Here is a 13,465-nt window from a genome sequence, read left to right as displayed (position 1 = left end):
GAAATTGGTTGAATTATCCCTCATGTGCTTTGCTCTAGGTTTCTGACTGGTGGCGGAAGGTAATAGGCAAGGAGTAACCCAGAGCTGAAGGTTAATGGTGTTGTGGGAGATGAACATCAAAGGGCTAGGGCGTTCTAGGTGTCAAGAACCATGTGTGCAATGCCCTGACCTGTAACTAGGCAAAGTATGATGAGGTTAGAGCTAGATTTGAATTACTGTATGTTTTTCTACTTACTAACTATGTGAACTTGGACAAGCTGCCTGAATTCTGTGACCTTCATCTTCATCATCTATAAAATGGAAATGGTTGGGCTGTTGTGAAGAGTGGAGATAAATTTCATAAAACACCTTGCACAAAGCACATGCTCAGTCCACAGTAACTACTGTCCTGATTTTATGTGGCTGTGTTTGAATTCCTGGTTGATTTGTCTTAGCAAAATATTATGTTAGTAATTATGGAGAGAGCCCTTTGCGAGGTATGGAGACACCATACCAAGAATTGTGGAAGCCTATTTCTGTACACACATGAGTTAGCAAAAGAGATATCGTAAAACCATTTTTTGATAATTGTCCCCGGATCATTACTTGATACAAAGCAATTACTCTGGAGTCTCACTATAAAACAGCCTATGGAACTGGGTGTAAGGAGCGTCTTGGACCCTGGCCAAAGTCGTATTTAATGCTGGGATTGCAAAAGAGACCGGTGCTAATATTAATCTAACGAGAATTTCAGATGTGAACTCTTAGTGGGTGATTTTTATTTGTTGAGGACTGGACATCGTACACTGTATTAGGTGCTTTGCACGTTTTACCTGATTTCTTTATCTCAGTGCTCCACAGGGGTTGGTTATTTTCAACTTTTTTATTTATTTTTTTCTTCCTGAGAAAATTGAGGCTCAGAGAAGTGAAGTGATTTGCCTCAGGATTTAAATGTATGGAGCTAGAATTTGCATCCTGTTGTTGTTGTCAGGTGCTGTTGAGATCGTTTCAATTCACAGCGGCCCTGTGTACAACAGAACGAAACACTGCCCGGTCCTGCGCCATCCTCACAATCATTGTTATACTTGAGCCCACTGTTGCAAGCACTGTGTCAATCCATCTCGTCGAGGGTCTTCCTCTTTTTCGCTGACCCTCTGCTTTCCCCAGCACAATGTCCTTCTCCAGGGACCGATTCCTCCTGATAACGTGTTGAAAATATGTGAGACATAGTCTCGCTACCCTTGGTTCTAAGGATCATTCTGGCTGCATTTCTTCCAAAACAGATTTATTTGTTCTTCTGGCAGTCCATGGTATATTCAGTATTCTTCCCCAACACCGTAATTCAAAGTTACCAATTCTTCTTTGGCCTTCCTTATTCATTGTCCCGGCTTTCATGTGCATATGAGGTGATTGAACACCATGGCTTGGGTCAGGCACACCTCAGTCTTCAAGGTGACATCTTTGCTTTTTAACACTTTAAAGAGGTCTTTTGCAGCAGATTTGTTCAATGCAATGAATGCGTCATTTGATTTCTTGACTGCTGTTTCCATGGATGTTGATTGTGAATCCAAGTAAAATGAAATCCTTGACAACTTCAATCTTTTCTCTGTCTATACTGCTAGGTCCAGTGATTCGATTTTCCTATAATGTAGGTAAAACCAAAGAGTGACTCTTGGAACTGTGGGTATGTACAGCCTTTGGAGCCTGAACACCACCATACCTGAATCTTGCTTTTCTCTGTCTTTAGGTCAGGATCGCAGTGAAGCCACTTTGATAAAGAGGTTTAAAGGCGAAGGCGTCCGGTACAAGGCCAAACTGATTGGGATTGATGAGGTTTCTGCAGCTCGGGGAGACAAGTTATGTCAAGATTCCATGATGAAGCTCAAGGTGCTGTGCCAATATTTTATTTTAAATATCATGGGTTTAACATGAATGAGACAAAGAAAGAATGCCTCCGCATCATATGGTAAATAACTTTGGTCATTTATTGGCAGATTACTTGGTGCCCTGTTGAATCATCTCATTTATTCATTGGGAAAATATTTCAATCATTCAGCAAATGTTTATTGAGCACCTACTATGTGGAGGTAATTTGCCAGGCTCTGTTTTATCATTTTTGAGGGTAACGCATTTTATTCAATTTTATCTTCATTGTGCAACCTCTATGAAAATAGAATGTAAAATTATAAAATTATTTAGCCCCTCAAATATTGTGAACTTTTACCATTTTGTTATTTTTTAATAAAATTTTATATACTTTGCCATATGTTAAATATGGCAAAAGATAATATGCAAGGATAAAAGCTGATTTCCTTTATTCTTGTAATTTCTATTTATGCACCCCGAACACTTTATGATAAAGGAAAAATATTTGTGAAGTAATATGTAAGTATATGTATGGAGCCCTAGTGGTGCAGTAGTTAAGTGCTCAGCTGCTAATCAAAAGATCAGCAGTTCGAATCCACCAGCTGCACCTTGGAAACCCTGTGGGGCAGTTCTGCTCTGTCTTATAGGGCCACTATGAGCTGGAATGGACTCGACATATCACAGTGAGGTTTCTGGCTTAAAACGCTTTAAAGAGACTTTTTCACTGAGAAATCTATTGGAATTTTTTTTAATATACAAAATAGTAAAAGTATTTTACTAAATGGCCTTTAAAAACCTACAAAAAAGACCACTCTTCTTTTCCACGTTCTATTCTTCAAATATTCTGTTTTCTTTTTTGAATAGTGATATAAAATATTAGAAAAACAAATAATATAGCAACAAGTCTGCAAAATATCATATACACTTAAAACATACAAATTAATTATTTTTGATTATCGAATTCACATGTTAATTTTAGAAAATTTTGAAAATACAGAAAAGTATAAGGAAGGTTATTGAAATCATCTACAATTCCACCACACAGAGAAAATCAGTGTGAACATTTTTGTGTATAACTTACAACCTCTTTGTTTTTACGTACATTATGTATGAATTATACACATATGTAATAAGGATTACTGTTGATACAGTTTTGTATCCTTTTTGCATTTAAAAATATGAACATTTTTTACATCCTCAAATAATCTCTGTAATAGAACTTGGTCAATTTAATTTTTTTTCTGTAAAGTGTAAGAAAGGAAGAAAACAAAACAATACAAATCAAATCTGGACAAGTGCCTGGAAGTATTAAATGGGACAATATCGGTAAAGCACTCTCCATATTGCCGTTTCTTTCATAGATGCTTAATAAATCACAACTATTATTGTCATTTATGCTGTAGAAAATTTCTCAATAGTTTAGCACATATATCAGATGCTAAGTGTTCCTATAGCATAGCTCTAGAAATCATGATTTTTTTTTAATCTTATTTTATCATTAATTTTCTAGGCTGTACCCATTACTTTTTTTTTAAGCTGGTACATAAGCTAACTTTATTTTAATAGCTTTGTATCTATTATAATGTGGACTAGAAAAAGATATAAAAGACATCAAACCCATGATTTCAAAGATTATCATTTTGGAAGACGTTAATGCATCCATTCTGTCACAGTTAAGCAATATTCTTAGACTTTAGGGCAGTCCAGTAAAGAGCCATCTTCCTCTCCCAAATTCAGATTTGACTGAGAATTAGACAAAGGTGTTGGGCAGGAGGAATTCAAAATTCCACTTCTATAACTCATTAATGCTGGAGACCCTGGGTGATGGGAACAGTTAACACACTCAGCTGCTAATTGAAAGGTTGAAGGTTTGAGTCCATCCACATGTACCTTGGAAGAAAGGCCTGGTGATCTACCTCTTAAAAATGAGCCATTGAAAACCCTGTGGCGCACAGTTCTACTCTGACAACACGTGAGGTTGCCACGAGTCAGAATTAACTCGACAGTAGCTAGTAGTAGTAGTATTAGGGCCTGACTTAGTTACAGTGAAGGAGACAGGCTATTCCCCTTGGTCTGTGGAAGAACTGAATGACTGCAGTCCCCCTTGTTTTCCCCAGTCCCTGCCAACCCCAGAGTAAGACCTGTAACTATGCAAGAAATCAGACGTGTGAGCAACCTCTTTGCCAGTGGGCAGATTCCACAGAGAGAGCCCACAAGAGACTAAGCCAAATGTGCTCGGTCTTTTCCCTCAAACTCCCCAGTCTGCAGTCATGCTTGCCTCCTTGAGGAGACGGTAGTGAAAAATGGGGATAAAGGCCAGAAACTTGATTCTTGCTGAAGTATCTTTATCCTGAATATGAGGCCAGGAAAATGGATGTTTGCTCCTGACAAATATTAATTAAAAGTCATCAAGAAAATTTTTTTACTTAATCCTTCATCTCCAAAGACCTGGCTCTCACCCAGAGTCACATGTCTGCTGAGGAGAAAAAAGGAACTGATGCATCTTTCCCAAACATCCTGAGAGATAGACATTCACAAGGCATCTGTCTTAGATCACCTCATTTGCCGGCTGCCTTCATGGAAGCACCGAGGTCTAAGTGGATAAGAGGCAAAAACCGACCTCTGCTCCCTGAAGGATCTCCTTCAGGATTAACATAGGGCCAAGCTGGCTGGACCAGGGCTGGTGATGACACTGGCCTTGCATGTGTTCGTGTGTGTGTGTGTGTGTGTGTGTGTGTGTGCACGTGCGTGCATGTGTAAGTGTGTGTGTAAGTGTATGTGTGTGATACCTGCAGTGAGGCGCTCCATCTGTCATCCCTCATAACCGTGAGGTCCCCAAAGCCCTGAGAGTTTGTCCTGCCATGATGCACTCCTGTCAAATGCGCTGAACTTGTTGAGGGGTTCTGGGTTCCCAGACAATTGTGTTTCATTATTTGCAGGTTGCCAAGAAGGATGTTGACATTTCATCTCCCAGTGGTTTTTCTTTAGAAAACACAGTAACGTAAATGATCAATTCTCCGTTGGCTACCTGCCCAGGAAAGGAATAGACAAAGAAGTACAAAATGCCTCTTGGCCTTGCAGAAAGGCCCACTTGTCCATGTTAAACCATATGAGAAATAAAATTCTATTTCCCTTTGCTAGACTCCCTGACACTGGTACACTGTCCTGTTCTAGCAAGTTTCCTATGGGATTGTTAAGGTTTGAGAGGGGGTTCATGTTGTATGAGGGGCCCACTGTACTCCTCTTCTGCTACCACCACCCCCATCATCATCATCATCATCACATTTTAATTTGCAGTCAACAAAACAGTTTCACATATGTTATCTCTTTTCATCTTGTGAGATAGATATTGGTCTCCCTGTTTTATAAATAAAACAGAGGTCCAGATAATTTAAAGGATTTTCCTCAGAACTTTGATTTAATCTGTGATAAACCCAGAATTCACACCTAGATCTCCGGAGGCCTAGCCTAGTGCCTAGTAGCTCACTTAAGTTTATCCCTTAATTGTATTCTATTTTATATCTGAATTTAGTTTATCTTCGTTTTCCAACTAGGTGTTAAACTCCCACCAATAAGCTCCTTCCCAATAGCCGCACATCACTGACTCCTAAAGAAGTCAACTTCTTAGAGGCATTGGACAAAATGGTGGTGGCTGAAGCTGTGGGAGAAGATGAGATCTCAAAGACAGTACCTGGAGGGCTTAGTACAGAACCCAAACTATGTCAGTCAGGGTTCTGACAGAAATAGAACCCACCCTGAATAGTTCAGATGAGGACGCTTTAATGAAGGAGCTACTTGCAAATGGGAGACAAGGCTAAGGTAGCAAACAAGGGACAGTGAGGTACCCAGAGACTAGCCACAGTGGTAAATTGTTACCATCCCTAGGAAGAAATATGTATACTAGGACCCGAGGAGAGCTGGATTGTGGAGAAAGCCCCCTCCTCCACCCAGAAAAAGATATAGCTTGGAGCAACATAGCTATTACCAGTGATATAACATCGAAGACGGGAAGGAGCTGAGAAGAAATTCCTTAACTCTCTCTCCTCGCATCCTCTGATCTCCTGCCCGTGCCTCACATTGGTGGAACCCAACTGGAGGCCAGAGGGCAAGGAGGTCTGGGGTACCAGGAGGTACAGTTGAAGGGGTCAGCCTCTGGACGGGTACACACACACACACAGACACACACCCTGGTTGCCTTCAACTCAACTCTGACTCGTGGCAACCTCATGTGTTCAGAGTAGAACTACCCTCCAAAGGGTTTTCAAGACTGATCTTTCAAGACTGAGACCTTTCAGAAGCAGGCCTTTCTTCTGAGGTACCACTGAGTGGGTTCAAACTGCCAATTTTCAGTTAGTAGTCAAGTGCTTAACCATTTGTGCCACCCGGGGATTACCAAAGCCCGACGGAAGCTATTTGTATTCCTTGTTTTTAACTGGGAAAAGCGAAGCCGAAGATGTGTTTTTTCCCCTAAAATCATGCAGCTGGTAACTAGCAAGATTGCGATTTGACGCTGAGTTTATTACATGGCACTTCCTGGAATTGCCTTGTAGGTTTTCAGCCATCCATGCCCAAAGCCTGTTATGTCCACACACGTGCTTTGTGTGTTCTGTGGTGATCACAGTCATAGCATCATGGGCCTGCATCATGCTGTGTGAGTGTTCTCAAAGTCCTTCCACATACATCATCTCATCTGAATCTCACAGTACCCCAAGCTGAACAGCACAGCCTGTTTGTCCTGCTTGGCATGTGTAACCCCTTCTTTATGTCTCAACTCCCACTGCCTACCTGTGACTCCCTCAGGGATGCCTGTGTCAATCATTTCACACAGTGCCTGGCACACGGTATTGCTTAATGACATCATTATTAGTCCTAGTAATAACGATAGCTGTTGTACTGAGCTCTCCGTCCTTGCTACGCACTGCTAAGTGCTCAATACGCATAAAAACCCATTGCTCTTGTGTCATTCGGGTTCATTTAAATGTCCTGACACTCTTGTATGAGGTAGGAAACGTGATTGTTCTCTTTAGAGTTCCCTTTCCCTCCTGAGTCTGGAAGTTGGTGGTCTCACCTAGCTACTTTCAGAGTATTTGTGATACATCTGTAGTATGACACACATCATCTGTGTTAATTTTTTTCATTTCTGCTTCTCACATAGGCTGTTAGAGAAGGTTACAGTAGAACGTTCCCCAGCTTTAGAAACAGAAAGATCACTGAATTCCAACTCTGTGACTTATTAGCTCCTTATGGTTTTTTGTTTGTTTTGTTTTCTTTTAATTTTTTTTTATTGTACTTTAGATGAAGGTTTACAGAACCAATAGTTTCTCATTAAACAGTACACATATTGTTTTATGACAATGGTTAACAACCCCACGACTTGTCAACACTGTCCCTTCTCAACCCTGGGTTCCCTATTACCAGCTTTTCTGTCCCCTCCTGCCTTCTAGTCCTTGTCCTTGTCATCTTGTGCCCCATTAGTCTCATTTTGTTTTATGGGGCTGTCTAATCTTTGGCTGAAGGTTTTGTTTTTTTTTTAATTGTTGGAAAAATATAGAGAACACAATATTTGCCAGTTCAACATTTTTTCAAGTGTCCAGTTCAGTAAAATCAACTGCATCAATAATTTTGTACAATCGTCACCAATTTCCATTGCCAAATTTTTTATTCCCATAAGTCAAAACTCAATGCCACCTCAACAATGATTTGCCTCTTACCCTGTCCCTCCCATCCTTGGTAAACACTGTTAAACTCTGTAATCTCTGTACATTTGCCTTTTCTAGGTATTACATATTAGTGAAATCATGCAATATTTGTCTTAGCTCTTTGAGGTTTTGAGATGTTAGTTGATGTCCCTGTCTGAAAGTTTCCTCATCTGTAAAAGATAGGAAACAATTCTTACTTCCCAGGATTGTGGTATGGGATACCCAAGAAAATGTCTGTCTCTCCAACCACAGAGGAAACTTGTGGTTTCCAGTGGTGATTTATTAGGTCAAGTGGCTGATATTAGGCCCAGAACCCCAAACAGCACCTACATCCACAGCCTCTGTCGCCTGGGCCAGTGCTGTCTTCTGAACCTACGATAACAAAAAAAAAAACCAAACCCGTTGCCATCGAGTTGATTCTGACTCATAGTGACCCTATAGGACAGAGTAGAACTGCCCCACAGGGTTTCCAAGGAGTGCCTGGTGGATTCGAACTGCCCACCTTTTGGTTAGCAGCCATAGCTCTTAACTACTACACCAGCAGGGTTTCTGAACCTATGATAGTTCTACATAATGGCAGTGAATAATCTCTTGCGGAGAGGAGGTCCTGAGGCATGTGGTCTGGTGGCAGGTCTGCTTGGACATGGAGCAATTTTTTAGAGCTTGACTCTGGGTCCTGACTCACAGGAGAAACATGTTTGATAAAATTGGACTTCTATTTCCCCAAAGATAGCACTGTGCGGATGGCCCTTCTTTTTTTCATTTTTTCATGTAAAGCTGCCACCAGTAGCCCCAAGCAGAAGTGCTCCTGGAATATGATACAAGTTTACTCTTTCCATCCTTTCTTATGCACAGCCATGTTCTACCAGGGGGTTTTCTGATAGCTACTGGAACCCGCGAGCAAAGGGGGCCTACAGCACTACTATGTGCCAGGCACTGTTGCTATTTGATGATCCGGTAATCCTGTGAGCTAGGAACTATTCAGACTGTTATGGAGACGGTGACATTGAAGCTTACTCTTCCTGACTGTCTTAGTCAGGATTCTCTAGAGAAACAAAACCAGTGATATATTTATATATTATATATCTATATATTTATATATATATATCTGTCGTTAGTCGCTGTCAAGTTGGCTCTGGCTCATGGGGACCCTATGTAACGAAACACTGCCCTTGCCTATGTTCTCATCAAAATCGTTGGTATGCTGGAGTCCATTGTTGTGGCCACTGGTGTATTTTGGGTGACTTCCAACCTAGGGGGCTTATCTTCCAGAACTGTATCAGAAAATATTCATATGTCTATTTACTCATGTATATATACACTGTATGTGTGTATATATATATGTGTGTGTGTATATGTATGTATATATGTGTATATATATATATACACAGAGAGAAATATTTAGGTGATTTACTTCAAGGACTTGGTTCATGTGATCGAGGGTGTTGGCAAGTCCCAAATTCATAGGTCACGTAACAATTTGGCGACTCCTACAGACTTGCGTACCAAAATCCATAGATCAGGTTATGAGAAGAGTGAAGAGTAAGACTGTTCTGACAAAATGACTGTTTATAGTCTAGAAGCAGAATACATCCTAGGGAAAAACTCTCTTTTTGCTCTTAAGGTCTTCACCTGATTGATTGAGGCCCACCCACATTATGGAAGGTAATCTGCTTTACTTGAGGCCAACTGATTTAATTACATGTAATTACTTTATAACAGCAACTAGACTAGTGTTGTACTAAAGAAGTGGGCACCATATCCTAGCCTATTTGATGCATAAAATTAACCATCACATTGACCGAAAGTGCAACCCTCTCCCTGTCCTGTCTAATGATGTCCTCACTGAGGAAGGAATAAGGCAAAAATGAGAGACTTCTTTCCCTTTTGACACTACCCTTCCAATCCTTTCATTAATGAGGGGGCTACTTCTTATTCTCCCATTTGTGGCTTCCAGATTTCTGAGGATGGAGGTTGGGTAGAGGGGTGTTGACGTTATAAGTCAGTTTACTCCACATTCATCCAAGGACACAGATTTGCAAGTCAAGTCATTATAGGTTCAGAGTCTAATGTGGCCACTCAGTTATTATCCAAGGTGAAGGAAAGTCACATCACCTCCTCTCTGAGTACTTGCTATATACCAGGCTCTGTTCTAGGCACTGGGGATATAGAATGAATAAGACGAAACTCCATATATATTTGAGCTTTTATTTAACTGAGGAAAGACAGAGAAACAACAAATTTAATACATAGTGTGTCAGATGATGTAAGGAATAAAGATTGAGGTGCTGTTTTGTGTGTAGGGTGTGCCACACGTGTGGAATAATAACTGCTCCCTGCATCAGGAGTCTGGAGACCTGAGTAGTAGTCTCAGCTTTTCCACCAACCCTCTGTGCCATCTCTGGACTATCCATTTTCCTTTTGGGGCATCTTTTTCTCATCTGTCAAATGGAGAACTTGGATAGGTTAATTTTAAGGTTTTTTCTGGCTCTAATATTCTGTAGGAGTCCTTGGGTGGTGCAAATGGTTAATGTGGTCAGCTGCTAACTGAAAGGTTTGGGGTTCGAGTTCACCCAGAGGTGCCTGAGAATAAAGTCCCAGTGATCTAGTTCCAGAAAGTCAGCCATTGAAAACCCTATGGAGCATGATTCTACTCTGATACACATGGTGTTGCCATGAGTCAGAATGGACTCGAAGAAACTGGTTTAACATTTTGTATGTCTCTAAGTGTGTAAGAAGGCTTGACGATGAATGGGCCATTTATGAGAGAGTGAATTTCCTACCAGTAAGTATCCCCAAATATGTGGTTCCCTAGGTGGCACAAATGGTTAAGCACTTAACTACCAACCTAAAGATTGTTAGTTTGAATCCTCTCAGAGGTGCCTTGGAAAAAAGGCCTGGTAATCTGCTTCTGAAAGGTCATAGCCATGAAAACCCTATGGAGTGCAGTTCTACTCTGCAAATTATGAGGTCTACACTTGTTAGAATCACCCTGGTGGCAACAGATTTAAGTATCCAGAAAGAAACTGGACCACATACTTTAAGTGACCCTCTAAAAGTGATTCATGCATTATAGTAGAAGCAATTAATTTTGATACATCCCTATATTGTACCAGGCACTGTACTAGGTACTTAATATAAATTTTCATTTAATCCTCTCAACCCTGCAAAATAAGAATTTACACTTGAGGAAGCTGAACTGAGAGGTTAAGTGATTTGTCCATGATCACACCGAGCCAGGAGTGTAATCCTGATATTCTGACTCCACAGAATCTTTCCAATACCCAAAGTGAGGCTAGCCAAATGATCCCAGAGAATATGCCTGCCTTGTGCCCCTTGGGCATACCTATTGCTCTCTAACACCAGCCGTTCTCTAAGACTGGTGTTGAGAACATAGTATTCTGAGAGCAGCACAAACTACTTTCATCTCCTGGAAATGTGAAATCATCATTATGGTAGACTTGTCTACTCCGGAAAGCTCAGAACCATAGCAGCTGAAAGTCGAGTTTAGTCTATGCCATCTGTTGAGGAAAAGTGATGAGGGGCTGGAAGATACAAGACATATAATGCAGTGTCAGCAACAGCCCTTGAGTGTAAATCCCTTGAAAAAGCATTACCCTCTGAGTTGTACGCTAGTGTGAAGCTGATGATTACCTGTTACTGGCCACCACAGAGGCTAATTTAAAAAGCAGGTGCCTTTACTCTTAACTTGAATCATATCAGCTCTGGGGAGGCTCTGGGTAGCACATTCATTTAACAATTATTCCTGAGCACCTCCTGCCCTTCAGGACTGTTCTAGGCAGTAGGGGTACGGCAGTGAGAAAATAGCATCCCTAAGTTTTATGAAGCTTAAATTCCAAATGACTTATATACATTTCTCTGGTTATAAAAAGTTTGGAAAAGTTGGGGAACAGATACTTCAGTAATAGCAATGCGTTTGGTAGGCACTTATCTTGAAAGCACAGAGGTGATAAGGAAAAGGGTAAAAAAAATAAAAAAACAACAATGAAGTGTCTTCAGGCAAAAATTGTAAACCACAGGTATACAGCTATGATGATCATATTTTTTTCCAAGCAAGATTGAGAGTCTGGCAATAGATTTTTATTTTCTAATCTCTGAAATTGATTCGTATGAAAACTTTTTCCAGCGGTGTAAAACTAATCAGGATTTCGTTTTAGGAATGTGTTTAGTGGCTCACCTTTCTTTAAAAGGTTAAAATCATATTCAATAAAGCCCAGCCCAGATATTAATATGTGAACCCCATTGTGTTTCTCTTGGGATAACCCAATTCTGTGCCAAGTATCTAGCACAGTTTAGGCATTATATAAATCTTGGTTAGTAGAATGAATGAATGAATGCTCAAATAACTATTTATGCAGTGCTAGTATAGCTAGGAAAGCATTCTCCTAAAGTATCAAGATACGAGCACACTGTGTAAAGAAACATGGAAGGGGCAAGAGAAAGAAGTGCACATGATTGGTAGCATCAGTTGATGGTATCTGACATGCCTTTGGGACCAGAGGGAATTTTCAAATGAAAACACTAAAATAAAAACCATGTCCTTCCTTTCAACAGGGCGTTGTTGCTGGCGCTCGTTCCAAAGGAGAACACAAACAGAAAATCTTTTTAACCATCTCCTTTGGAGGAATCAAAATCTTTGATGAGAAGACAGGGGTAAGTAAAAGAATCACATGGCATTGTGAAATTGAATTCATTGGCAGATGTGCCCTTAAAAGCCTCTGCTCTCTGGGCAGGAATATCAAACAAGCATAAAAACACATAAAGCAACTGACAAACTTGATCAACTGTGATCGTCCATCAAAGGGAGTCTCTTCCCTGACTTGGCCACAGTGTTACAACACCGTGTTTCTTCCAGTGTAATTGTGATAAAAGTGTCACACCATCCTGGTACTCTAATGGGAGATTGATGAGCTTTGAAGAGCTGTGGGTAATGTGACAGTTTAAGTTAAATTTCTTTGTGTGTTGGCAACTTTAATGACATGAGTCCTAGAGGGAGACACAACTAGGTCTTTTGACTCCATCAAAGTATGCAGACTCTCTTGAGTTTAACCTGTGGCACCTTGCAATTGCTGTAATCGAAAAGAATAAATAGAGTTCTCAGTCTTAAAAAAAAATCTATCACCACATGACCAGGAAATGTGAGGGCTGATACGTGTGTTGAACCCACCACAGAAGTGGTTTGTGTTTTCATCAACCTCACAGCTGCAGTTAACTCCAGCCTCATCCCTAGAGCTTGCCTGACATTGTCAGTCCTGTTCATTGACAGTGAGGGGAAAACAGGCAAGCGTGCTATGATCCATTTTGCCAAGACAGTGAGACTCAAACGGACATGTGTTTCCTCTTATTCATCCAGTGCTTTACAGTTTATAAAACACCTCCTTTGCCACTTAACAAATTTATCAAGCACTTTATAAATAATTAACCAGCCAAGTTACTTAACCTTGGTCATTTTGAATTATAATTTTCTCTCCTTTGTCCTGACTAGTATTAGGATACCACAAGGGTATGAGGATGAGGGTTTAAAAGTAAAATGGGTTTTCTTGAAGAAAAACAATAAGGGTTATCATCTCCTAAATAACTAGTAATAATCACTCCCATTTGTTGAGTATCTACTGTGTACTAGGTGCATGTTGACTAAACACATTATTCAGTTTCATCTTCACAATAGTCCTGCGAGATAGTAATAACTACTTCATCAAGTATATATTATGTGTCCAGCATTGTTCTAAGACCTTTATAAGTCTCAACTCATTTAATCTTCACAACAACCCTAACCTGTTGCTGTTGAGTCGATTCTGACTTACGGTGACCCCATGTTTTATAGAGTAGAACTGCTCCATGAAGTTTTCTTGGCTATAATCTTTATGAAGCAGATCACCAGGCCTTTCTTCCATGCCGCC

The 13,465-nt window shown here is 40.4% G+C and overlaps 1 protein-coding gene across 1 annotated transcript in view; it reads left to right on the top strand.

Annotated features, from left to right (window-relative positions):
• Positions 1-13,465, top strand: part of DAB1 (DAB adaptor protein 1) — a 330,881-nt gene that overhangs the window by 161,183 nt on the left and 156,233 nt on the right. The window contains 2 exon segments of the mRNA XM_023730515.1: positions 1,727-1,866; positions 12,120-12,218. Of these exon segments, the coding sequence (XP_023586283.1) occupies positions 1,727-1,866; positions 12,120-12,218 (239 nt within the window).

Source organism: Trichechus manatus, unplaced genomic scaffold (assembly GCF_000243295.1).
Source record: "Trichechus manatus latirostris isolate Lorelei unplaced genomic scaffold, TriManLat1.0 scaffold00003, whole genome shotgun sequence".
NCBI lineage: Eukaryota > Metazoa > Chordata > Mammalia > Sirenia > Trichechidae > Trichechus > Trichechus manatus.
The sequence above is the reverse complement of the archived record's forward strand: the minus strand, read 5'-3'. Positions and strand labels throughout refer to the sequence as shown.